Source organism: Anoplophora glabripennis, unplaced genomic scaffold (assembly GCF_000390285.2).
Source record: "Anoplophora glabripennis isolate ALB-LARVAE unplaced genomic scaffold, Agla_2.0 scaffold17, whole genome shotgun sequence".
In the NCBI taxonomy this organism is placed as follows: domain Eukaryota; kingdom Metazoa; phylum Arthropoda; class Insecta; order Coleoptera; family Cerambycidae; genus Anoplophora; species Anoplophora glabripennis.
This window is the reverse complement of record NW_019416231.1, coordinates 2,119,793-2,147,452: the sequence shown is the minus strand read 5'-3', so window position 1 is coordinate 2,147,452 and position 27,660 is coordinate 2,119,793. Positions and strand designations below refer to the sequence as shown.

The following is a 27,660-nucleotide window of genomic DNA, read 5'->3' as shown; positions in this document are numbered from 1 at the left end:
ATTAATTCATATTTAGACAAACCCTATAAAATCTATAAAAATGTATTGTTGGTTGCCTATTTGCTATAAAACCCTCTGAAGGGCAAATTTTCCTGAGCTTGAATATTTCTCTGACTTGTACCCCAGAACTTTCATCTTGTAAGTTGGATTTATATTTTTCCAACTTGGATTTTTTCTATTTTACACTTTTCTGACATGAGTTGGGTCTTTCCGATAAGAATAATTGTACTATTTGCAACTCGCCACTTATTCCTGTGTCAATTTTTTTTTGGCTTGGAATTATATTTTTCCAACTCGGAAATATATTCTTCTGATCTTATAACTCGGATATTTCTTTAAAAGTAGTAAATTTATTTCTCCGACTTTCAAATTGAATTCTTCCGACTTGAAGTAATATTTTTTGAGTTCTAACTCAGAATTTCAATTTTGTAAATAAAACTTTTTCCAGAACACCAAATTTTTGTTTTCGCACCTGAAAGTCAATTTTTTTTTGAAAATACTTTTCCGATTTACAAGTTGGACCTTTCCGACTTAAAATGTTTTTTTTGACTTGTAACTCGGAACTTCCATCGTGCAAGAAAAATTTTTGTCTCCGAACTCGATCACGCTTTTCAGATTTACAAGTTAGACGTTTAGGGAACCTTCGACGGGGGAGTTTAAAAACAAACGACGAACATCTCGCAACATGTTTATTCTTATAGGACGACATAAATAAATAAATTGCATTAGTAAAACGTATAAATAAAATTCTCTACAGCATGATGACATTAAACTAAAAATATCTTTGAGTTTCGAAAGGACGTAAAAATGCTGACTACTTGCCTCGATAAAACGGCAACTTTGGACAAAATAAACATAACTCCATCTAGACTAGCCTGTATATACACGTTACGCCCAACGTTCCCGAGGGGCCGAGCTAAAAACACTTATATACAGAAAACGGGCTAACGAGAAAATCAAAAATGTCAATCTGTCATCTTACGTAACGATACTTTTAATGAGCATTCTTACTGTTTACTAATCCTACGCAGTTTTGCCGATCTTCTCGCAGATCTCGTTCGTGAACTCCGAGCACTTGGCCTTGCCCCCCAGGTCCCCGGTGAGATACTTCGCCTCCTTGATCGTCTGGAAGCAGGCGTTCTCGATGACGGAAGCGTGACTGTTCAGACCCATGTACCTCAGCATCATCACGGCGGACAAGAGGAGGGCGGTGGGATTGGCCTTATCCTGCCCGGCGATGTCGGGGGCGGTACCGTGCACCTGAAACAAACCGTATGAGAGTAAATGAAATTACGACGAAACCGTTTCGCTTACCGACTCGAATAAGGCCCCGTTAATTCCGATGTTGCCGGACGGCGTGAGGCCCAACCCTCCGACGAGACCGGCGCACATGTCGGATAGAATGTCACCGTACAGGTTCGGCATCACCAGTACGTCGTACAACGTCGGGTCCTGCACCATGTTGAGGCAGACGGTGTCGAGGTATCTCTCCTCGAATTTAACGTCCGGGTATTTTTTAGCCATTTCCCTGCAGCATCTCAAGAACAGGCCGTCAGACATACGCCTGGAAAGGGGGTTGATAAGTGAAAAGCTTGTTTTCACGGAGCGATCCAGGTTTTAAATGATATGATGACAGAACAAATTATTTTAAGAAGGCTCTATGGCAAATAGGCAACCAGCAATACATTTTTATAGATTTTATTACACAGTTTGTGTAAATATGAATGAATGCACAAATAACAGACTTTCCCCCATTTTAATGCAGATTTTCTATAAAATGGAATTAGTTTGAAACTCAAATTGCTTTTTGGTGTAAAGAAATTTGTAATTTACGATGCCAAAAGCGGCAAATTGCAAATTTCTTTACAACAAAAAGTAATTTAAGTTTCAAACTAACTCCATTTTTTAGAAACTCTGCGTTAGAATGGAGGAAAGTCTGTTATTTGTGCATTAATTCATATTTAGACAAACTGTGTAATAAAATCTATAAAAATGTATCGCTGGTTGCCTATTTGCTATAGAACCCTCTTAACAAAAGATTTCATTTGAACGTGGTTCGTAAATGCTTCGTTTTCGTGAGATAAAGGGTGTCGATATTAGAAAAACCGAAAGATATCTCTGAGGATGTCCGATGTAGATTGACGAAACTTGGGTTCATTTAATCACAAGTCCGCTAAAAGCTTAAGAATTTCGATGCCACTTAAAATTTTACAAGCTTTATTAGTGGTTTTCAGTATCAATGAGATTTCTAAGAAAAAAGACAAAATTTTCCGCAAAGAAAATTTTTCAAGCAATGGAAATCGTTCAGATAACTGCCGCGTTTATCATCAATAAACACGACTAACTGTTTTAAATATTTTGGGCACTCGTTTCAGTAATCTTCACGAGCATCTCTTACATAATTAACAGTTTATCTAATCTTATCGATGACTAAATTGGAAATTAATCAAGAGCAAGCCGGTACCGCAATTAGAAACGGATTAAGTTATCACCCGTTGCGAAATAATTTATTGTCTAGACTAGACTCCAATATAAACATATCAGCCAGACGCGACAGAGTCAAGATAGGAAACTATTGTAAAACAATAAAAGATAACGGAAAGTTAGAACACTTGAAATATCGTAAATATGAGTAATCGTGAGGGGTTTTCAAGATGAACTTGAGGATAACATCTAAAATCTCAAAACTGCATCGATATTGGAAAAAATCTCAAAAACTTTATGCATATTTAAAATTCATCATCCATTCATTATTGATTAATAAAATTACAAAATATTAATTAATTAATGAATTAATCAATAATTATATAATCGACTAATTAATTAACAATTTAATTAATTAATTAAATTGTTAATTAATTAATGAATTAATTATTTAAATTGTTAATTAATTAACGAATAATTATATAATTGATTATTTAATTGATTAATGAGTATTGATGGGCTTGATTTGAAAACTGAAGAATTGTTAAGAAATCGAAAACTCACATAATATTAGCCTTATGTACGGCGGTGACCTTCCTCCTGTTATTATCTTTGGCATATTGGAAGGCGAATTCGGCCACCCTCCACGACGCGTCCTCGGTGATCAATTTTATGCTCTGAACGACACCTTCCACGATTTCATGTTCAATCCCTGAATATTCGCCTTCCGTGTTCTCACGTATCGTAACGACGTCGACGTGGTCGTACAGAGTTTTGTATCTGCAACAGAAATCGGTCAGTAAGGAAACGATTCGGTCGATTTCAAACACTTCACTGTCCACTTCTTATATTAAGTTTCAACAGGCAGGGTTTCTGACCGGGCGTGCTTTTCTGTAAATTTATATATGGAGTTAATTTTAAGTAGTTTCCTCACCACTTTGTTTTTAATCGTAAAAAATTGCTAATTAATTTAAATTTTTTAATTCAAAGAAAATCTAATAAATCAACAGATTATGTCTATCGTATTTCATTGATAATCATAGTTTATAAAAATAAGTAATTAAAAATACATTTTTGGATCCTCTAAATGCCTGAAATTATTAAAAAAGTAACCCTTACCCTTCCAGACTTCTGCAAGGTCGTACATTGGCATAGAGATTAAATTCTTTACGTAATGCGAGATTCAGAGACCTATGGCCTTTTCCTACCGGAGTCATCAGAGGGCCCTTCAGACCCACTTTGTTGCGATTCACAGAGTCAATAGCCGCTTGTGGTATACCAAATTTACCATCGGGACCCTATAATTGTTTGTTACATAGTATTTAGGTTGTAGCTCGCAAAACTAATGTATTAAAATTATTATTTTAGTATAAGTGTGTGACTTACCCTGACTGGAGTAACGTCTACGGATTCCCACTCGATCGGGACCTTAGCAGCTGTAAAGATTTGTTGTACAGCGGCTGAGATTTCCGGGCCGATACCATCCCCAGGAATTATTGTACATTTCTTTATTTCACTGCTAAATAGACGGGCTCCTAGGGGCTTCGTGGTAGTCTAGAATAAAGGAAAATAAAAAAATTGACATGTGACATAACCTTTAATTGGACGTCAAAGGGCTACTGTCAAGAAGTTATATAACTACTTACTAGTTTTATGTTTTCTGTAGGATTTTTTGCAGGAGTTCTGTTAAAGAATTTGTTAATTTTATCGTAGATGCCATTTCCACTTTTAAGATCAATGAAATACTTGAAAAATCCGCTCATTTTTCCGGGAAATACCGCTTTATGCGACACCGTTATAACCAACGATATTGACTAATATTTGCAATTAGGTATGCTCGTTTTTTCATTTAATTAAGTTTCATGCGTAAATACTTACCAAATTTCTTAAAATTCTCGATGCCATGGTGTAACTCTAATTTAAAAATAACCAAGAGGCAAGAGGACTTTTATGTCACTCCTAAACGTCACTTCAAACTTTTGGTTTTTGGTTTTCTTTTAGTTCAAAGTGCGATCGATAACAGTGAAAACTGTGACAATTTTTCAGGGAGCTACGTTCAGAATGGTCAATACATTGTCCATGCAAATTCAAGAAGAAATGTCAATAAAATTAAAAACAAACTAAATATCTTGTTCTAATTTTAAATAGGCGGGTCATTGTTTTTTAACCGAAATTAAGATAGATTAGATATGTTTACTATCATTACACTCTTTTAACATTAACTTAAAATATGTCTAAAATCATTGATATTAATTAACAATTTCAGATAATAAATTCCTTTCTTAAAAACATAAATAAAATAATTTTCATTTTGTTTTACATGTATAGTCCGAATACCTATCCTAATAAAATTCACAGTAATGCAAAATAAAAAAAATACTGGGATACGTTTTTTTTATGGTTTTGACTTATTTTCAATATATTATATGTAACATATTTCGAAAGATTTATTATAGATATAAAATATAAAAAATGTAGTGTACTATCCTGAACATAATGAACAATTATTTAAATAAAGGGATATAACTAATAATATACTAAGGTTTGTACCTACCTCTAACCGTTTTACAAATTTTTCACATGTGGGAAACTGTGAAGTAGAGTGGCTTTTCGTCTTTATACGATTTTCTTTACTTTTATCTTTACATTTAATTTTTTAAAATGATTAATTTATAAACAGCCATCTAACCTTAATCCCATGAACTTCCTTATTTCGAGAGTTGGTGGATAGATGGCACACTGATCTGATTTTAATTCAAGGACATTACATAGCTTCTATTATTTATTTCACACACTTAATTCAAATACCTACTTCCTAACAAATTTAAAAGTTAAACTTTTTCGACTGGTTCAAAGCATCCGATCTTTACAATCTCCCAACATTACTAGCTTGTTTTTTTTTGGTAAAGGCTTTACTAAATATGAATGCTCACAGATGCGCGGCTTTTCAAAATGCTATTCTGTCGACTCGAAACTCACTTGTCCCATGGTATGGGCAATGATTATAGTAATTTTTAAATATTTTTTGCGATTATCTTAGACGTTGAGCTGTTTTTCAATGTATATTATTATATTTGTAGAATTTTATTTCATTTTGTTACTATTCAGCGCCATCTAGAATCAACTATCATAACGTTCCATTTCTCTAGATTGTGAATAGATGGCGCCACACTTCAATTCTAACGACTTTATGAAAATACTGATATCAGAAGCTTCTTCGTAAGGTCCTATGAATCCAAAACGTTGTCGACTCCTTAATATTCAAATCGGATTAATTAATTAATTTAAAAATTATTAGAAAACAGATTTAACATGTATAATGCCGATTGTCATTCATTACTTTTGCTAGGGAAACTTATAGAATTGTTTGTTACTTACGTATGTCATTAATGGAAACTATTTGCAAAGACTGGTGTCCCCATAAGATGCATTCTATGGGGTAAAAGTTCAATTTTAGCCAAACTATAGAATTAGAGAAAAACTAATGCCATAAGCTTTTCAAGCAGATCCAAATTTGTACGCTTAGTAGTTTTTGGGATTAATTTTTTTATTTCCATGCACAAAAAATCATTTTTAATCAAAAAATGTTTGGCATAGGATCGGCTACTAAATTCATTTAATATAAATAATGTACTCATATAGGGATTATCGAGATACACATAATAGTTCAATAGGTTATTCGGTACACAATGAATATTATATAGAGAGGGGGAAGCAACAGAAAGCTGAAATATTTAGTCGCTCATTGAAAACAATAGGAAGACGGTTCAGCGTGAAAAACTGAAGAGTGGAGTAATGTTCTGTTCATCAGGCATCCATCAGGAAACGAGTACTTTTCAAGAACAAAAACACCCGGGATCATGAAGGGTGGCGGGTTGCGAGGCAGGACGTAACCCTGTAGGACAGTGGCGCGCGCTAAATGCATCTCTGGGCAGATTCGTACAATATTTTAATGAGTCAATGTGGCAAATCTTTTTATCTAATAACAATTTTCATTATTTTAGTTTTTGGGGGTTATTCTCTTCGCTGTATAATAATGATATTGACCCAATAAGAACCGAAATAAGGAACCCGCCCCCACAGAACTTTAACCGAGAGCAACAAGGGCAGATGTACATTAAGGGGGGCGTTTTCATGCGTAATTTTCAGTGAATTTATAGCAGCCTTTTAACGAGAATTTTAAAGAAACTTTTGAAGCCGCTTTTGAAGAAGCAGCATTGTAAATTACAAATTTCTTTACAACGAAAAGTAATTTGAGATGTAAACTAACTCTATTTTATAGAAAATCTGCGTTAGAATGGAGGAAAGTCTGTTATTTGTGCATTAATCCATATTTAGACAAACTGTTTAATAAAATCTATAAAAATGTATTTCTGGTTGCCTATTTGCTATAGATCCCTCTTAAGGCTTTCCGTGCTGCACTATCACTATATGGGTTAAAATAATTGTGATCGTATATTGTACATCTACCTATACAGGCGTCATAGAAACCACCTTCAGACACAATTACCAGCGTAACCTTTCGCCACCCCCCTCCGCCCACACCCCAGCCGGTGGAGACACGCAAACACAGCCGGAGCGCGGTCTGATTTCAATATAGCCGCATCAACCCCTTCGGGGGGGTGATTTTTACATCCGCCGCCAGCCGCCCCCTCCCTTAACTGACGAGTACAATAAGGATTTGTCAATTGTGCGCCAACGCGCTCTATTTGCCTGCACGATGCTCCGACGCTTGCTATGATCCATCCGCGTATCTAGGAAATGAAAAATGTATGTTTGCCATTAAAGTCTCGTTTCAAAGTATTAATAGGATCGGTTCGGTCGGCTCCAAAGGGTTTTATCCACCGAGCCCGATAATGAGTCTATCTGCGCTCTCCAGATACTTTTTATTTGATGTGGAACGGGCTGGCGAATGTGTGCTACATTATTTTTTTTAATCTGCTTTTGTTTTAACCCAATCTAAATATCATTGTATAATTTCGTGGGAAGGAATATTCTTTCACCATTAACTTTAGGAAGGAATTTATAATCATTTTCTTGTTCTAGAAAATGTCGTTAAGTAAATTAAGTAAAAACTTACGTGGACAGGCTGAAATTTAAGGTAGTTATCACCTAAATGGACAATATTTCAGATAATTATGAACATTTCAGTATAGGTAGTTAATTATGCACATAGTTTATGAGTTACGCTTAAATAAAGTTGACTGACCAGCTAGGAACAAAGATATTACATTTTTCGCATGTTTATTCTCATAAATGAACGTGGCAACGTCGCACATCTAAGAAAGGTTAGGTTGCTCGCGCGCTGCCACTACAAAATTTTGAACTAAAATCTTTTTCGTTCCAGTTTCCTCTTTTCGTTTAAAGGAACTAATAAAATAAATCTAACAATTACGATGATTCCTGCGTAATCTTTTAAAAACTTACCAAACCACTATATTTAACATTAACCTAACCTAACTTTGTGCCATCCATCAATCTCTCTCACACAGCTGCGCTCTGTACGACGTTGCCAAGTTGTCGAAACTACGTGATTCAAATATGAGACTTGCTCGAAAGTTTTCTACTTGAATGTAAGTGTGAGATATGAATGTGTGAGCTTTGTCAGTCAATTTATGCAAAATAACAATAAATGTAAGCAACAATTTGTTATTTTATACACATCCATCCAAGTGTTCAAACACACTTAGCTTATAATTCACGTTTCTTCATTTAATAACACCCTATATACGATTTTAATGTTGCGCTTATCCGATCTGAGATATTATCCGCTCAGTGGCGTTAAAATCGACACTCCCCATCCCGCCCAAATCTACATGCATAAATGCTACAAATGCGCAAAAAGGAGGAATAGCCCGAGTTGGAGAAAATAAGATTTTCCGGTGGAAGAAGGCTCCGCATTTGCATTGATGCGAAAATGACGACACATTATATTAATATTTCACCACTCTGCTCTCGGGGAGACTTAATCATTTTGAATTATCCTTTCTACAGAAATTTACCTACTTCTTCTGCCTCGAAAAGCAAGATTTGTGAGTATAATAATTATAGGCGTTCTGAAAACTATACAAAATAAGTTTTGCACAACACGTATTTCGATTTATAAATGTACAAACCTTTGACATATGCAAAAGAAATGTAAAATCTGATGATATTACGTTATTCTACACCCCTTGTTAGCCTACTGCGATATTTTTTCTGCAAGAAAACGTGCAAAATTTTCGTGGAAATTTTTTCATTATCTTGAAACGACTTTTTCATTTACGCCATACAGACCTCCTAATAAAACTATAACTCATCTACGGTAAATTAGTTTTTGTGGGCGCAGCGGAATCGTTTTATCAAATATCAATTAAATAAAATCAATCCTCACTTCGCAACGCCGTATAATCCAATTATTTGGGAAAATCGCGCGCCCAATGCGTTTATTGTTATCAATTTGGTTGATTTAGCAGCGAATATAATTCAAACTTTTTATTTGGAATAATCCACTGATTTACAGTTGCATGAGTATCGGTGTTGTACATCACAATGTGCCATGTTTTCCATAATACACGCTAACCCTATCATGTAGCGTATTACTTTGAATGACCCCCAGGTTTACCGTTTAATATTATAGCACAACGGCGAAACGGGATGTTTTCCATCTGTTACCTAGCAAATGCACGTTTAGTAAAATAGTATCAGTTGGAACTAGTAAAAATAGAGATTAAAACAACTTTTAAGGGGGATTTTGCCATGCGTGATTTGCAGTGAATTTATAGCAGGCTTTTGAGGAGGATTTTAGAAAATTTAAGCAAGTTAGTGACAATATCTCTTCACTGTACCAATTGTACAAGTTTTCTCCAGGGTGTAAGGCAGTATACAAGCTGACAACACATTTAGAATAAGGAAAAAAAATCATATTTTTACTTTTTACATTTATCTGTACATTTCTTGAACTGTACAAGCCTGTTCATTGTACAGAAATCGCGTACGGTATTATAAACATAATGACACCCCGTAGAATGCTTTTCCGATACTATTAACGCGTGAATTAATCATAATTATTGAGTATTTTTTACAAAATTCTCGACAAAACAGAAAAGGTACGTAGGTGCCCTGATCTTGCACTACGGAAAATTAAAGGAATTCTTGTATTTCAGAAGATATTTCGAGATATAATAAGTTTTTTTAAATGTCTACATCTCAAAAAGGAAGGCTTCAAAGATGTACAGGGTGTCTCACGGTGACGAGACATTCGACATATTTCAAAGACAACTTGGGCAATAGTGTTTTCGGGCATGCCCTTTTCAACTAAAATAATGGCGCCCACCTAACGCTTCCGGTTATACCGGAAGTTGATGTCATCTTCCTTATTTTAAATGGAACACCCTGTATATAACTGCAATTTTGGATTGTACGTCAATTTTTAGTCGTTTCCTTTCCTTAGAGTTAACCGTTTTTGATATATTTAATTTTAAAAAAAATTAAAAAGCACTGCCTAATTCCAAAAGATGTGTGTTTTACAATAATAAAGTTAGAGCGATAAAATTCATAGGGGACATTACTAAAACTCTAAGCTTCCCTGCCATAATTTCAGAATGACTTAATTTCGTACAGGGTGGTAGAAATTTAATGACGAATTTACGCAACTTTAAACCACCTTAACTTATTTATTTAAATGGAACACCCTGTATATTTTAGTTTTTCTTTCTTATACTAGAGTTATGTTACCAACCTTACATCTTAAAATATTAAAATTCTAACAATATTTTCTTTAATTTTCATTGATTAAAGTTATTCGCATTATGACTGTGATATATTATTAATTAATACTTTGCCTAATTAATTAATGTATGACTTTTGTTGCCCTAGCACTGAATTGAAAGTAGTAGCGTAATAAAATAAAGGACGAGAAAACTAACAGCTAAAAAAATTATATTAGACTAATAAATGTACTGATGATTAATGAAATATTGAATTTCTCCAATTTAAAATGCCCTCGCTAGCTCGCATTGTATTTGTGTTGGGAAACTCATTAATTAATATAACGGGAGTTTAGTTTATTACTCTAATTATTTCAATTAATCACAATAGTAAACCGATACGATCATTTCACATTAAAAATAGTTTTGTTGTATTGTAAACTGCATACGGATTATAATACACATTTGATGCCATGACGTATCAGCAATAAGTTGGTGTGGTTAGTTCAATTTTCATTTTAGACAGTAACGAAAATGATCTCCATTTAACTAGATACATGATATAATAATAAAATACGTAATTCTAAAAAATTTACCTTAAAACGTAATATTTTTTTGTTTTGTTTGTGTCTGAAAGAAGAGTAATGGTTTTTTATTAAGATATTTTTAATATTTTAATCCTCTTCTTGCAAGTGAACTTGAGCCCAATTAAACAAAATACAAAATAATCCCACTAATAAATAACATGAGCCTTCCGTAACATGGCAGCGAAAAAACCTCTTCATCTCCGTCAAGATTAAAAGTCACCGTCCGATTTAATTTCAAATCGTCGGTACCCCGGCATAAATCTTCCTTTTATTACGAAACTTGCCCATCTCGACAATACCCCAGTTGTTTACTTTAAATATTAGCTTATATATAAATTTTGCAAAAACGAATACTCGCCGTCCTCTGCTGTCGCCAGCGACATTGTTATAATGATATTATTTCCGTTAAGACGCGTGATTTATAAAGGACGCCATAAATTGAAAAACTTTCTCGGGGGACGGACGGGAGCGTCGCGAGGACCCTATTTACCTAGAAACCCTGATGGATATCACGCAAATTAAAAAATATCTAAAAGTATTTTCGATACGCAGTATAATATTTATTTATTGTATGTGTTTTAAGTAGCATTTTATCCACGCAATTAAAACACGATGCAATACAACGTTTTATCCATAATCACATCGCAATCGTATTTGCGGATTCAGAATTATTGGAATTTCAGTCAATACTTTTCAACTTATTCGCGAGTGAAAGGCTAAATTTTTTAACCAAAAAAACCCCTTTTTCAGACGGTTTTTCGCGAATAACTCAAAAAGTAAGTATTTTATCAAAAAAATCTCTCCTATAAAAAATGTAGCTTATAAAAAAACAAAAAGAATGGTGTGTGTAGACCCAATACAAGCGGAGTAATAGCTTGTTGAAGGTTGGTTCTTATTCGTCAAACGCCAAAATTGAAAGTTTGAACGTGAAATAACCAAAAACCAATACATTTTTCAGGGAATACTCATAGAACCTTTTTTAAAGTGCTTGAAAAAATATTTTTTTGTTGTTGTTTTATAAAAGTCCCTAGCACCAAACCTAAGCGAGTTATGACGAAAATAAAGTTGGTCGGTATTTTTTTCGGCGATAAAAAACGTGAAAATCACCCCCTAATTACCACCCCAATTGAAAATAATCGTTACCACTTTATAATTTACTTTATTTATGTACTTGTAATATGCTCTAGAAGTCTGACCGATTTAAAGAGCTTAGTTTTGAAAAAAGTTGAGCTTGAAATGAAAAGAGCATTTTTGTATTTTATCTTTTCTTCAAAATAACTCAAAAACTATTAATGATACGCAAAATTTTCTAGAGCACAAAATTGTAGGTTATACTTTTTTGAATTTTTTTTTTCTGTAGGATAAAAATTAAGTAAGATATAACCGTTTAAAGTTTGCATATGTTCGTAAATAGCAACTTGTTCAAGCCCTTTCAGCTCAAACCCTTACAAAAATAAGGACTGAAAGAAAATTTAACTTATTTGATCTTATCGCCCTTGAAAAAACCTACAAAATGGTTTTGAAGGGCTTGATAGCATAAAAACTAAGCGAGTTATGGGTAAAAAAAAAACAATCACATATTTTTGCAGATATCAGAACACTTATATTGAAGCATTGATGAATACACATTATAGCTTTATTTTAGGAATAGAAATAGGAATTTTGGGAATAGAATAGAAAAGGAAGACGAGAGTGAAGAGGTTTTTTGATTATTTATATGTTACCTATTTGCAATAAAAAATAAGAAAATTAAAATCGATATAAAAATAAAATTCTTATTTTTTCTATTTTTTATTGCAAATTTTAATCAATAGGGTTTGTTTTTAAGGTTTGATAAAATAAATACATTACATTTTAAATAATAAAAGATTGTATTATATTTTGAATTAAAATTTTTTTTTTAACTATAATTGTTCGATTNTAAACATTATAGCTATATTTTAGGCACAGACGTATTTACATTTTTGATTATTTATATGTTATTTCCAATAAAAAAAAATTGTTACGAAAATAAAAAAATTAAAATCCATATAAAAATAAAATTGTTTTCCCTATTTTTGATTGCAAATTTTAATCAATAGGGTTTGTTTTTAAGGTTTGATAAAATAAATTCATTACATTTTAAATAATAAAAGATTGTATTATATTTTGAATTAAAATTTTTTTTTTAACTATAATTGTTCGATTATTTTTTTGCAAGGGGTGGTTATTATAAGGGTTGAAACTTATAAATAAATAGTATAAAATTAAAACAGTAAAGAAATCGTAATTTAATATCATTATAATGATTAAATTATTCCAAGTTGCTGAATAATATTTTTCAACATTATTTTTTAATGATTACTGTCATATGGGGTGTTTTTTAGGGATTTACAATTTTCAATTCATCATAATTACTTATTTAAAGATGATTTCAACCTATTACACGCTCGAATCTATAATTCTGTAATTATTTTCCAATAAGGGTAGTTTTCACCCCTAAAAAATAAAAAGCAACCCCCGGCACAGGGTCAACTTTGAAGTAGAGGGTAAGTAGAACATAAATCCAAATTTTGGTGCAAATCGTAGCCAGTCATTATAGCTTTTTTTCGTGAACAAATACTATTAGAAGTTTTTTTGCGGAATATTGTTTAGAAACGTGTTATAAACAAAATATCAAAAAATCAACTAGAGACTAGTTGGGAAACTTTTTTAAAACAATGGTCAAAGTTATGGAAAAGCGTTTTTTTGACTCGCGTAAAAAAACTGTTATTCATAGAGAAAAAAGGTTTATACAAAAAAGGTAGGTATTAAATAAATCTGTAAAATAAGACAAGTCCGATTAAATTCCGATAATCTGTTTATGGGCAAGAGCTCAAAAATGGTCGAAAATGGCCGTTTTCTTCAATTGCTAATAATTAATGATATTTTCATCGCAGACACTTATAATTCAGGATTTTTGAGGCTTTTTGCACCCTTAATAAGTGGTAAAAATTTCAGCCCGAAAGCTTCATTAGTTTGGTGTTGGCGGAATTAGTTATCTAAGAAGATGCTATTTTCAATTGATTTTTCCCAAGCTCAAAGGCGTTGTAGAGTTTCGATCATTAGTTGTTTTTGTACCTAAATAGTTGTATTGACATATGCATTTACTGATAATTTAATTTTTCAAATTTAATTAGTTCAAAAATGACTGAAAAAATGTTAATATTTATTAAATTGTTAAGATAGGTAATTATTATAAAACGAAATACTAACGTCTATAGTTTAGTTAGTACTATTTTTCTTCGAATTTAAAAAAAAATCGTTGTTCTAAGTTGATTAAAAGCTGAGACAATTTTTTTTTATTTAATCGCAGTGTCCTTAAAAGAAAAATAGTACTAACTAAACTATACTATAGAGGTTACTATTTCATTTTATAATAATTACCTATCTTAACAATTTAATAAATATTAACATTTTTCAGTCATTTTTAAACAAATTAAATTTGAAAAATTAAATTTTCAGTAAATGCATATGTTAATACAACTATTTAGGTACAAAAACAACTAATTATCGAAACTATACAACGCCTTTGAACTTGGGGAAAAATGAATTGAAAATAGCATCTTCTTAAATAACAAATTCCGCCAATGCCAAACCATTGAAGCTTTCGGGTTGAAATTTTTACCTCTTATTAAGGGTGTAAAAAGCCTAAAAAATCCTGAATTACAAGTGTCTGCGATAAAAATTGCATTAATGATTAGCAATTGAAAAAAACGGCCATTTTCGACCATTTTTGAGCTCTTGCGCAATTTAATCGGACTTGTCTCATTTTATAGGCTTATTTAATACCTACCTTTTTTGTATAAACTTTTTTCGCTATGAATAATAGTTTTTTTACGCGAGTCAAAAAACCACTTTTCCATAACTTTGACCATCGTTTAAACAAAGTTTCCCAACTAGCCTCGAGTTGATTTTTTGATATTTTGCTTATAACACGTTTCCGAACAATATTCCGCAGAGAAACTTCTATTAGTATTTTTTCCCGAAACAGGCTGTTTCATGTCTATAATGACTGAACTATCGGTGCTGTTTGGCAAAATTAAACAGTAACGCCATATTTTTCTATATATCTTCAATGACTGGACTATTTGTGTGGATAAAAGTATTTAATCAGATGTAGGCATATTAATAAAACCTTTAGTTATTATGACGGATGCAGGTGAGTCGTTGTTGTGTGCCGGTTGGTTATTTTTCTGGGTGCCCTGCCGTAAACATCGAACTGGCACGTCCAAATTTGCTGATAAACCGCACCGATGTCACAAACATCAATATCAATAACAAAACGGCGAAATATCAGCCATGTGTGGTCAAATTGAATACGTTCGGCGGCGTTGATTGGCACCGCCGAGGGACGTGAACAGGGGGCGAAACAAGGGGAAGGTTAATTTCCAAAGCGATCTCGTTACATATTTGTGCGAATCTGGGGTCGACACAGACCTTAGTAACGTGTTAAAAAGGGCACGTCACGATAGAAACCGCCGTAATGATCTCATATATTGGGGGCGAGAGGCGCACCGCGTCGGGCAGGACCGGGCGAATTTAAATTGGTCCATGAAATGCGCACAAATCAGAAAAGGAGACCAGATTTCTCTCATTCCTGCACTGAATGGTGGTTAGGGCTTGACAGTGTAAGTCGTTCCTTGGCGCACATGCGGTCTTCTGCATAATAATATGCCGCCCCCTCCCCCACACTAGCCTCCGACTTCTGGGCTAAACGAGGGATAGAGACACTATTTTCTGTTATTATTATTATTATAATTATCCAAATCTGGTTCATTTTGCATATGCTCCTGCTCAAATTTTTGCACGTACGAAATCTTGTAGAACGTTTTATCTTATACAGGGTGTTGGTTTTTGCAACCGACTGCTACGTCCATTTTTAGGAGAAAAATTCTAATATTTCATATTAGAGATTTTTTGAAAAAGGATATACAGGGTGGGCCATTAGTGTGAGAAAGTAAAATAACTCCCTTGTTACTCACAATACAGGAAAAATGTTATATAAAAGTTATACAGAATCAAAAAACCTAAAGGACAAAATTAATTTGAAACACACAGGGCGATGAATGAAAACGGGACATGCCAAATATTACATTTTTTAAATGAAACACCGTGTATATTTTTAAACATATGGATTTCTGAGAAAATTCTATATATGGCAATATAAACAGTATATCATTTTAGTGCGGGGTTGCCAAGTTATGTAGAAAATTCTTCGAATTTTGGAAAAAAACATGATCTCGAAAAAGTTGTATTAACTTTCAACTACTAACACTTGGAGCAAAAATATTTGATAAAGTTATAGGCAAATGTTAGGCAAAGACTCCTATGTTAGCTAATATCAATATTTTATACAGGTCATTTTTTTATAATACGATCATTTTTAGAAAGTTTAAACTTGATTTTCTAAAATTTTTCAAATGGAACACCCTGCATTTTATTGCTCCATTTTATTCACATATCGGTCCACTTCAACTTTTATTAAGCATGTTCTATATCTAAAATTTTTTATGAAGTACCACAAATAAATATTAACTAATAAAATTAACTCAAAATGGAATGATAAATTATAAACTGACAAGTTGACACAATGTGACAGTTTTTTTCAGACATTTCGTGCCACAGAAAATCATAAAAATTAGGTTTTTTCAGAAATGTTGCTATATCTTAAAAACTAACAACTTTAAAAAAGGAAATACTTAATAAATGTTGAATTGGACTGATATGTGAATAAAATAGAACAATAAAATATAGGTTGTTCCATTTGAAAAAAAATTAGAAAATCAAGTATGAACTTTTTTAAAATGATCGTATTATAAAAAATGCCCTATATAAAATATCGATATTAGCTAATACAGGAATCTTTGCCTAACACTTGCATATAACTCTGTCAAATATTTTTGCTCCAAATGTTAGTAGTTGAAAGTTAACACAACTTCTTCGAGATCATGTTTTTTCCAAAATTCCAAGAATTTTCTACATAACTTGGCAACCCCGCACTAAAATGTTAAACTTTTTTTATTGCCATATATGGCAATAGAATTTTCTCAGAAATCCATACGTTAAAAAATATACAGGGTGTTCTAATTAGAAAATTTAATATTTTGTTTCAAATTAATTTTGTCCTTTAGGTTTTTTGATTCTGTACCACTTTTATATAAACTTATTTTCTGTATTATGAATAACAAGGGAGTTATTTTACTTTCTCAAACTAATGGACCCAAGAATTATATACAATTCTTGTAATGGACCACCCTGTATTTACGCCACTGGATTCACGACCCCCCAAAACGGGCCAATACCAAATTTTATCAGAAAATTTTAAATAATAATGATTTTGTAGCCAAATCAAAAATTCACAAGTCTACTTTTTTTTCCTTAATTTATTGTTGATAATCCAGTGGCGTATTTAGATATATTTTTTCTCAAAAATAATCCCTAATATGAAATATTAGAATTTTACTTCTAAAAACGGACGAGTACGCCTTGCATTCTGTGGGATCACGCTCATTTTGCTTCACAAAGCACACTTCGTCAAACTTTACATATTAAAAAAAGTCCGGTTAAAATCGCACAATAAATATCAAAATATTGGTTTGATTTAAGAACGTTACGCCCTTGAAAACTGTATTACTTGTAATTGCTTCATTAAAAACATTCTATTTACATATTTCTCCTGTTGACATATTTCACAATCAGCTTCGACAACGCCATACGACTTGCTCATATCACCCCCATTTGACAGTTTAATAATAGATTTCTCTAGGGTACAAGCGTCTAACACACTTGTGGTGGTTCTGTGCGCGTTACAAGAGATTATTAGATTTTTGGCTTTGTTAAGGGCGTGAATAATCTTTTTTAAGGGTGCCAAGATTATTAGCTGATGATTTGTGTGGATGTAGTTTGCTGTTTCAACACAATACCCTCTGTTCATTTCCAACACTTGTTTGGATTTTGCATGGAATGTATAAGCGTACGAAATCCGAATTTTATTTAGTTGCCTTTTTGAACAGAAATCCAAGATTTTCGAAATGCTGATGTAGATATTTTTAAATCCAAAAAATTCTAAATAACAAAGTTTTTGAACATTTTCTTGTGATCTTATGAACAGTTGTACGATGCACAAATAAACCCTGATTCCATGACAATATTGATTTTATCTCAAAAACTTATACAGAAAGGTAAAAAAGATAAGGGGAGACAGAATATTATGTGACAATTATGTAAACATATTGATTTACTGAAAAAAACTGTATTTACAATAAATGAGCATGTAATTTATGATGTGCAAATGGCTTTATACTCGTACAATGCAAACTGCAATGAATTTGGCCGGCTTCCTTTCCTGGTTAATGAATTGCAATGCACGTGGGTCGACGTTCGAACACGATCCTTGATGAGTCCGCAGAAATCCTATAGTGAGATATACTTGTAGTGATTGTTGATCACCTCTTATACGAGGACTGCTATTTGTTTTTATTCCCTATAAAAACAACTTTTCGAATTTTCCACATTTCGGGCCAATTATCCCATCGGGTCCGCGCGTTCAAATTCGCCGTGCATTAACGCGATCATAACGAAAACTGGCATAGCCCGGGGCGCTGAAACCGTATGCAAATTAGTGTTAGGATAGGTTACGCGTATGGCCGGGATGCTTTTCAGCGTTTCGGAGTTATGTAAAATGTGTAAATTTTGTAAATATTCTCACATGCTGGCTACGGCTCCAGTTTTATGAATATTCATCGCGGGCAAATATTAACGTTGCAGATTTTATATAAACCGCCACCCTTTGTTCTGTCATCCCCTCTCCGCCAGGGACGCCGCGGGGATTAAGGGGGTGGGGGGATTGGTGGAGAAAATTGACGTTCCCAAATTCTACGCGTTTCAGATTGAGTAGGATGGCGAAGTTGTTAATTTAATGAAATAAATTTTCCAGAAGATATAGAAAATATTTTTATATTTTTTTAAATAAATTTTAGAATATTTAAATATTCTAAAATTGTTTAAACAACAATTATTTTCAAAATATTTCGAAAATTAGTAATTAATTAATTAATTAATTCATTCATTATTAATTTAATCACCATTTCTTTTGTGATTAAAGTATAATTCAAATGTTAATTATTGTTTAAAATATAAGCAAATGAGAAATTAACTCATTATATTACAAAAATACAAAATTATAGTACAAAAATTCGACCAATGTTTAAACAAGCGCCAGAGCTCTCCTAATTGATGGATTCGAATTTTTCAAAAAGCGTTTGAAAGCTTGAGTTGCCCTTCTATATGTGATTAAATTTTCAAGCATCTAAGGGCCTTGGTTTTTGCAGTGCAAAATTTTGAAAATTTGCAATTTTTTTTTCAAAATCTAGATTGCAAACCAATTTTGATGAAATTTGGTGTGATGATTCTACATAACATGAACTTTTCTTGGGTCAAGTATGAAGGTCCTATACCCAACTTAAAGACCCCAAAAAAAAATCCTAAAAAGTAACGTTTTTTAACCCTGTTTTTGGCGATTTTTTCGATTTTTACAATAATAATCATGATTCATTCGATTTGTAACTAGTCATATTTTGTAAAATTTAATTACAAATATTTTTTTCCTCTTCCATTTTCGCCTAAAATCAACTTTTGAAAAGATACATAATTAAATAGGAAGAAAAATATGACATTTTTCGATTTTTTTAACATATTGTGCCGCCAAAAGTTAAGCCCACGTTTTTTTTTATGCGCATAGAAAAATTTTTTCATTTCTAGTGATATTTGAAAGCCAAAAAGCCAAAAATCTCCGTGGATATACGATTCACCCAAATATGGACTTTTTGAAACAGATACCGTCTGGACTAAAAGAACAAAAACAAAAAACACTTTCTTAAATTCATCTTCTCTTTCTATTCGCTTGGACAAAAGTAAGTTTGACTTAATTAAAAATTAAACATTTAAAGGAAACTTAAATAGGTATTTTTAGAACTCGTTACTTTCCTTTATTTTCATAAAATTCTTTTCTATTCCAAAAAATATATCTTCGCTTTGTTTTCCACTCGAATAATTTTTACATGTTAATAATTTTATGTCTACTTCTTTTTTTGTCAGTACAGTATGAATTGCTGCTATTTTTTTAGCACTAACTTCGCTCGACATAATTACACACAATTATTCATCAAACAAAAGGTGTATGCATATTGTAGAGAATTTAATTTGTTGCTTTTTAATAAATAATTTGTACGCCTATGTCCCATGGCTCAGTTCTGACAGCCCTACTTATCATACACTAATTTTTTAAATTAAAGAACCAAAGTCAAAAAATAGAGATTTTTTCAATTATTTCGTAAAATTATTTATTTGATGTAAGTATGACTAGATTTCACGTATAACATTAATAATAAGTAATTTCAATTTTTCAAATAATACACAGTGGTATGAAGAACTACCAGTATGTACAGAAGTATTAAAAAATAACAATAACCACTCTCAATTCAGTTAAATATACATTTTAAAGAGTTTTGTTAACAATGTATTTCTATGAGATCTATTTATATTTTTATTTTATTTGTCAAACGTATTTTTCCGTACAAAGTCTTTCTAAAACAAGCAGGCAAATTGAAGCAGACGATTGGAAACCACGGGTAGTCAAAAACATAGAAAAAAATTACAGTGAAATCCATATTTTTTACTCCTAACTCCCGTTCAAGATTGGCGCCTTGTCTTAGAAACATCCTGTACATTTTACATGAAAAATCAAAACATCAAAACATTCTTTTTAATTTTCATCGTTCACAGCAACCACTTCCAGAGCAGGGCTACCAACCGACTCTATATCCGTAGAACTGAGCGAATCACTAGGAGGCCCCCTGTCTGGCTTCTGCTTCATATAATCCACAACCAGTTCCAACCCAATCAACGCCCTTAAGTCCTTCACCCTTTTCTCCCGTTCTTCTTCAGTTTCTTCTTTAACATCGTCATTTTCATATAATTCTTTGTTCTCGCTTTTGTCACACCCTACGTTCTTGTAGATGGCGGTGATATTGTTCATGATGTAGTTGGTGCTAGTTTTGTTGGTGTTCTTGTCGAACCCCATCGATTTGACGTCGAACTTCGTCGCCTTGGTTTCTCTTTCCGAAAGGTTCATGGGGCTGCCCTTGTTTTTACTTGGTGTTGGTACAGAAAAGGCAGAGCTGTGCCTGGGTTGCTTAAAAATGTTGTTCAGATTCTCGCTTTCGTTTTTTATTTGAACTTGTTCGTTCTGTGGTTTCTCCTTGGGTGACGGTGGTAAGAAACTTTCTGGAGGCGTGATACTGTCCTTTTGGTTTTTCCCGTCGTAGATATGCCCAGATACTCTTAAATCTATAAAGAAATGTAATGGGTCGATGCCGTAGGGTGGGGCGGGGTACAGGGGAGGGTACCACATGGGTGGTGGCGGAGGTAGCACCAAATTTGTCGAGTTGCCTTCTTGGGACAAGCTTGGATGTAGGTTTCGGTACATTTGTTCTGATACAGTGGTTTCAACTTTAGGTGTGAAGCTTTCCATTTTGTTGTGATAAGCTTCAGAGGTTTCTGGTTTGTTTGTGAGTTCCAAAGGATTTTCCTCGATCCTCTTGTTACTCTTGATCATCCAATCAGCTGAAGTGTCCTGCTTTTCCTCTGGCTTGGTTTCAGCGTTTGATTTCTGGTAACATTCCGCTCTAGTAGTCGACCAGGTTCTTTTCCTCGACCTTCTCATTGGCGGATGTAGGACTGCTGAGTTTCTCTCTGCTTTCGCTTGGACGAAAGACCTGAGCATCTCGCTGAAGAAGTACGTGTTCGGCAGCAGCGACATGTTGTAGAGGTACGGAGGTGTTGCCGCTAATAATCTTGATACGAGATCTGTGTTGCGGAACTCGAGCGGCGACAGTCTAGGTTTTGATGGAGGGGGAAGATGTTCGTTGGTCGAAGACATCTGTAACAAAAATAGTATAGAAATATTACAAACCAGTATAAAGTTTTTTTTATAAGTAATGTTTTCATGTTATTTCGTTTTAGCAAATAATATTTTTTCACGCGAGCTGGATTCAATGCTTTCAAATAAATTTCTTCCTGTCTCAAGCCCCAGCACTCAAATCTTCACCATCTGCTTAAAGATCTCCCGTTTCTTAATTTTAATCTGCGCTTTTAGTCCCCGGGAGAAAAATGATACAATTACATCTTAATTATCCGGATTGAAAAATGCACCGCGAATCTCGTATTATAATTGAGCGCGGACAAATTGGCATCTTTATTTCTGTCCCTCGCTCTCGTATTTCCATAAAAAAAGCGGGTAATTTATTTCGGGACAACTTCTCAAGTTTTGATAAGCCATTATTCTGGAGATGCTGATGAAAATAAAGCTAGCGCTACAGTGGACCATATCAAGGAACACTGATACTTTTTTATAAAATCTTAAGTTAGGTCGATGGAAACATCTGTTAGCATCTGGCTTTAAAAATATGGGTAAAATCATAAAAATAATTTCCTGATTGGAATTTTAGTCGAATTAAACTTAAACACATTTATTTGGAAATGTATGTACTGTCTCAAACTCGATAGTATGGGCCTACTGTGAGGATACAAAAAATTTAAATAAAATATGGGACACGTGGTGTTAAATGGGATGAGGTAAGCTCCATTTTCAATAGAAAGTATTATCTTTATTTTCGTCTTTTGAAGACGAAAAAAAGTACTTTACTGTTTTCTCGTGGAAATGAACGGAAAAGAGTTTTGTGCAAAACCATACTTATCGTATCAGTGTGGCAAAATAGTGAAAAATCAAAGTGTTTAACCGGTATTAGTTAGCAGGTAATATCCTCTAAGTACTTTGTTGTTAATTGTTCTATGTAATCTTATGATTGTGATGATTATAGACGTTTGTTTCATGATAATAATTCTGTATATGTTTGGCCTTCATTGTCTTATGTTCAAGGGCATATATTTTTCTAAGGTAAAATTGTTACAATTATTATTAACGATTGCTCATTATTTATTACATGTTAAAATATGTATATATTGTCGTGACTGCCCAGATATTGCAATAACAACTCCTTTGTTTCACATTTAACTTGTTTTGTCATGATTACGTTGTTCGAAAAACAAGCAATAAAGCATTTCTTGTTCTCACTTTATGTCATACGCATATAAGAGCCCTGTTGAATTTACTAACATTTTCACCCGTGAGGAATGAATCTGTAAAAAGAATAATTGAATACAAAAAAAGAATTGCTCTGGATTGCCTCCCGTATGGGACTCTAGTACCTTGAATTTTATTGTATTTAATTGACGTTTTCCATGCATTGTATTGTGTCTCAGAAGAAATGAAGCATATTATTATTATTATTGTTGTTATTGTTATTATTGTTGTTATTATTGTTAGCCCTGCCGGCTAACTAACACCAAACCTCTTCAGTTTTACTTGGAAGTGTGTATGTCAAATTCGAGTGAGGTATAGTGATAATTTCAGCTTGCCGAAACAAAAAGTCGCGTCCAACTCTATATTTCCTTGACTATATTACCACAATAATACGAAGAGAGATTTTTGGAGCCGCTGACTTATGCGATTGATAGCTCGACTACTAACTCTATGTAGATGTGTTTACATAAATATGTAACTTATAGTTTTCATCGACAGTTCTATAGTTTATGAAGATTTTTAGTATATTTTTTTAGATACGTTGATATATTATTTAATTCAACGTATATGCAGAAACTGTAGGTATATTTTTTTATAATTTAGCCGGAAAAGTTTAGCTAGTCTGGGCAAAAACCCATCCGGAAACCAAATGTCTCGAAAAAGGTAAACAACGAGCAACTTTATAAGAATTATTTGCTGTATTCCACCGAGAAGTTTGTGTTTCTTAGCAGAACTTTGAAAGACGGCAGTTGCCAGCCGTCTAAGTAAATGCAGATGTTAATTTCGCGTTTCTCTCAGAAATTGTTGGTGACTTATTAAAATTTATAACGCAAAGTTTGAAGTGGCTCTTTTCGAATCCCCAAACTAAATATTCAAATAGTGCTTCGGTGATAAATACGCGGCTATGCTTATCTCGATATTATACCCGCTTATATTTACATGAACTTAGTCCGGCTACTTGTTGTTTGAAGAACGATCAGCCTTAAGCCAAAATTCCATATCGAATATACCAATAAAGAGTAGGTAATAATTTTAAGAAGAAAAGTGTGATAAGGTGTGTTAAAAGTAAGTAAGTGTAAGTTTTACTTTTATTGTCTTGATCATCTCCCATCATTGTCAACTTTCTACACACGATGCTTATATGATATAATTATCAGCATTGGTATTGATTGTTGTTTTTTTTTTTCTATTAGAAACTATCAGAAACATCGCGTACAGTAAGTTGAAATTGTGGGCGTAAGAAAACATCCTCGGCAGATGTTCCAAAAGGCCAATAATAATCGTGGAAAGTCTGGAATTTTAGCCTCAATTAATTTGCATTCGACAGTATTCCATTTTATTAGACATTACAAACTTTACCGAGTCTGTGTAACGAAAAGGCGAGATGACAATCTGTCAAATTAAAACTCCTTCGTCAATAAAGCGCGGGAAGCTCGGGAGAGATACCGCGAACGCTTTCCACCAGCGGCGCGCGTCTGTTTTGGGAAAATTTAAATGTTGCACAGCGCTATTTTACAGTGATGTTAAATATTTCAGTTCAGGATTTTGTATAAAGTAAATTTGTAACTCCTGAAAGACACGTACAATCACGATATGTGACAGATTCCCCACCAATAAAAGACAAGACAATTAAAGCAACTTTCCTTATTTTTTCAAAGAACGAAACTAATTGTTTTACTTTTAATAATTTTTAAATGTAATAGGGATTTCGCTAGACAATAAGAAACAGTATTTAGAACCACCATTATTTAACTTAGTGCGAAAACTAAAATTTAATTACTTAAAAATAAAAAATATATTCAAGGAAAACTTTGCCCATGTGACAATTGAATAAACGCTGTTCCATTAGAATCTAAGCTTAATAAATAAGTATTAGATCTAACTATTGTCATTGTTAAAATAATATTGAAAATCCGTCGACATTTTGTCCACTTATTTTTAAATTAATTAATTTTTTATTATTATTTTGTTTTTGCAAACTACCTTTAGGTATCTAGTAGAGGAATTGCATTTTTACCACCCCAAGGTAATCCCCAAACACCACGCCTCTGCCTGGTGGAATGGATCTGGAACGAATCTTCCTCCCGTCGTCCCCTAAATTATTTTAAAGTGAGCGTTAGGATTTAAAAGGTTTTTATTATGTTACAGCCAGAACGGGAGAGTGTTTTCTTGTGTTACAGAAAATCGGTAAAGTGGGACTTTGCATATGGCATATAACATCTTTACTATCTGTACTTACGACGATGACTTTATTCCACTGGAGGTGGTTGAATATTCATTTCAGGATGGTGTAATCAGTTTTTGAATGTTTTTTAATTTAAACAAATGATCAACAATTACTGAAGAAATAATTGTTCCAAGTTCACCTGGAAAATTAGCGATAATAAAAGAGAATTTAAATCGTAATTAAATAGCTAACAAAATATTGAAAAAACAAGTTTAATTTGCCTTAATATGTAAAAAAAAATAATTTTTTAAATGAACGATAGCTTCATTTATTTATTTAATAATAGTAAAATAATTCCGAAATTGAAATTTTAATTAATATTTCGTTTAACAATAAATTTTGTGACATTTTTGTAAATTAAAAGAAATTAAGTATAAAAGATACATTTTTTCTGGGGTTCAGGGCTATTCTACGAATTCGTAAATATGCCAATTGTTATATTTTCGACGAGCTACCCCAGTTTAAAAAAAATAAGTTTCTACGATGAATAGAAGCCGAGATATTGCAAAATTTACAGCGCGCACTTATTTGAACTTTGCATTTAACTTTTCTCGCCCGCGGGATCGCTTGGACGAGCTTCCCCCACCACTACGCCGCCGGCCGCCGGACAGTTTACTTAGCGAGTCGTGAGTCGTTAATTTTCCACATTTTTCAATGCAATTCACGGGAAATCATAGTTTACGTCGTAAACTTTATTTTGCGAAATATTCAAGTTTTAATATTTATAAACGATTGCGCTACGATTTAAAAAAAAATCTTATCTTGGCTCCTGTCGGTCGTAGGGGGTACTTTTTTTATTTTAAAACTGTATTTTTTTGCCAGCTATCCATTGCATCTATTTTCGGTGAAATAGCATAAATAGCAACAATGGTATTCAAATTGTTTATAAGCGAAAAACGCACGGTTTCTTAATGCACAATTTGAGAATGTTAATGTCAAAAAAACCGTGATATTTTTTAATAGGTCGCTTAATTGCGTCTTTAAGATTACAATGACGCTTTCAGAATCATGTTTGATTGAAAATTAACGTTTGTACAGAGGCTTAAAGTTCATAACTTTTGGAGCCTCCGCTATAAACAAATAGAATTGTGCGAAAACTATTGCACCTACAGCGCCCACTTTTGGCACACTTTTATAGTATGACAAAACCCTCAAATTGTCATAGGTTTTATAAAATTTTAACAACAAATCCGATAGTTATTGATGGTTTTCCCTGCAAAGTGAAAAAACTGTTTTCCTCACTTATTTGTTTAAATAGAAAAGTTAGCTAATAAAAGTTTTTGACTCACGAGATGAGAGATGTCTTGTATTATGTTCCTTTAAACAATTTTACAATAATCTTGCGGATAGGACTTTTTTCGAGTAAAAATTTAATTTGCTTGGTCTAGTAATTTTTTACTTATTTGCATTTTTGAGCATGTTTTTGAACTGCGATTACAGATTTTTTTATTTCATCAAAAAGTATATGTCTAAACGAAAAAAATATTTTTTTAAGTAGAATTTTTCTTTGAAAAAAAAGTGTTTCAGACCGGAAAAAATGAATATCTCGGAAACTTCTGGATTTTTTTATCTAAAAAAATTTGAGGTTATTTAAGACAGAGAAAGGTATACTTTCACCAAGCTTCGTTAAAATTAAATTATTTTTGCGGAAATGAGAAATAAAAAACGAAAAATCAGAAAAAAAATGGTTTTTCGCATTTTCCCCAGAAATTTTGAGGTTATCTTAAAAAGTGAGCTCTACAAAAGTTGTAGATTTTTGTTCGATCTACAACTTTTGTATTGGACACTTTTTTGTTTGACGTCAACTTTCGCCAGAAATCCCAATGATACAATTATTCACAACTTTTCAACCCCTCCGTTTATTATAAGCCCCTTTACCATTTCCACTTATACAAGTGCAGGTAACAATTTTCTTTTTTTTTCCTCTAAATGAGTTATTTCGATCGGTCTATTAATAGGTTTGTGGACATAAAAAAACCGTGCGGATACGAGCAATTCGAAAAATTAAACCCGCATGACAGTCGGTCCTGACACAACGAAGGATATACTCCACTTACACTGAATAGCGCCAGCGCCTGTGACAATGGGGCCCTACTCGAATCCCACCCTTCTCAATCTCACCCCTTCCTTAAGACGCGAGGCCGCCCGTCTCGCTGGTGAGCGCACGGCAAACACTGCTGATTTAATTGCTCGGTCTCGGCAATCTGCAAATGGCTTTATTCGCCGCTATCTTATTGCCATTATCCCCCGATATTCATATAATCGTTTGAATAGACCTGCTCACGTCTTACTCAATAAGGAAATCGCAGAAATTCGTCCTCCATTTATCATCTCTCGCACGTTTCGGATGGCCAGGACAATGTGGACGAAATTAATATTAATTCGTTCCGGTGATTAATCTTGAGAGTACGTCTGGCGGGAATATTTTTGCTCTAAGACGGGATTTGCTGTGTTAAGCGAAGTCGTAAGGAGAATTGCACAATTTGCTGTGTAGATTTCACCCAACAACAACAAAAAATAGATCAACAGCAGGAATGTAGACGTTAACAGGCCAAGAACAATAAAAATAAA

At 33.2% G+C, this 27,660-nt stretch overlaps 2 protein-coding genes across 3 annotated transcripts; both read right to left on the bottom strand.

The window, feature by feature from the left end:
* Nucleotides 1–675: 675 nt before the first annotated feature.
* On the bottom strand, nucleotides 676–4,428 carry LOC108917784 (probable isocitrate dehydrogenase [NAD] subunit alpha, mitochondrial). Of its 2 annotated transcripts, none has more exons than XM_018724539.1 (6): nucleotides 4,303–4,428; nucleotides 3,811–3,978; nucleotides 3,544–3,722; nucleotides 2,989–3,204; nucleotides 1,315–1,564; nucleotides 676–1,260 (listed from the first exon to the last, which is right to left on the bottom strand). In XM_018724539.1, the coding sequence occupies exons 1-6, from the start codon at nucleotides 4,327–4,329 to the stop codon at nucleotides 1,024–1,026; spliced, it is 1,077 nt and encodes a 358-aa protein (XP_018580055.1). In that variant the 5' UTR covers nucleotides 4,330–4,428; the 3' UTR covers nucleotides 676–1,023. The 2 variants fall into 2 exon arrangements, with proteins under 2 accessions (XP_018580055.1, XP_018580054.1); XM_018724538.1 differs by lacking the exon at nucleotides 4,303–4,428 and adding an exon at nucleotides 4,071–4,241.
* A 16,055-nt stretch (nucleotides 4,429–20,483) lies between these two features.
* On the bottom strand, nucleotides 20,484–21,659 carry LOC108917835. Its single transcript, XM_018724599.1, has 2 exons — nucleotides 21,358–21,659; nucleotides 20,484–21,315 (listed from the first exon to the last, which is right to left on the bottom strand). The coding sequence occupies exons 1-2, from the start codon at nucleotides 21,657–21,659 to the stop codon at nucleotides 20,484–20,486; spliced, it is 1,134 nt and encodes a 377-aa protein (XP_018580115.1).
* Between the last annotated feature and the right edge of the window lie 6,001 nt (nucleotides 21,660–27,660).

Bases quoted from the DNA above. Each gene is read 5' to 3' on its own strand.
- LOC108917784 (XM_018724538.1), bottom strand. From the start codon at position 4,187: ATGAGCGGATTTTTCAAGTATTTCATTGATCTTAAAAGTGGAAATGGC. The intron at 3,723-3,810 runs GTAAGTCACACA...AAACAATTATAG, and splicing joins TAGACGTTACTCCAGTCAGG to GGTCCCGATGGTAAATTTGG. The intron at 3,205-3,543 runs GTAAGGGTTACT...TTTCTGTTGCAG, and splicing joins CCTTGCAGAAGTCTGGAAGG to ATACAAAACTCTGTACGACC.
- LOC108917835 (XM_018724599.1), bottom strand. From the start codon at position 21,659: ATGTCTTCGACCAACGAACATCTTCCCCCTCCATCAAAACCTAGACTG. The intron at 21,316-21,357 runs GCAGGACACTTC...GAGTAACAAGAG, and splicing joins GAAACCAAGCCAGAGGAAAA to GATCGAGGAAAATCCTTTGG.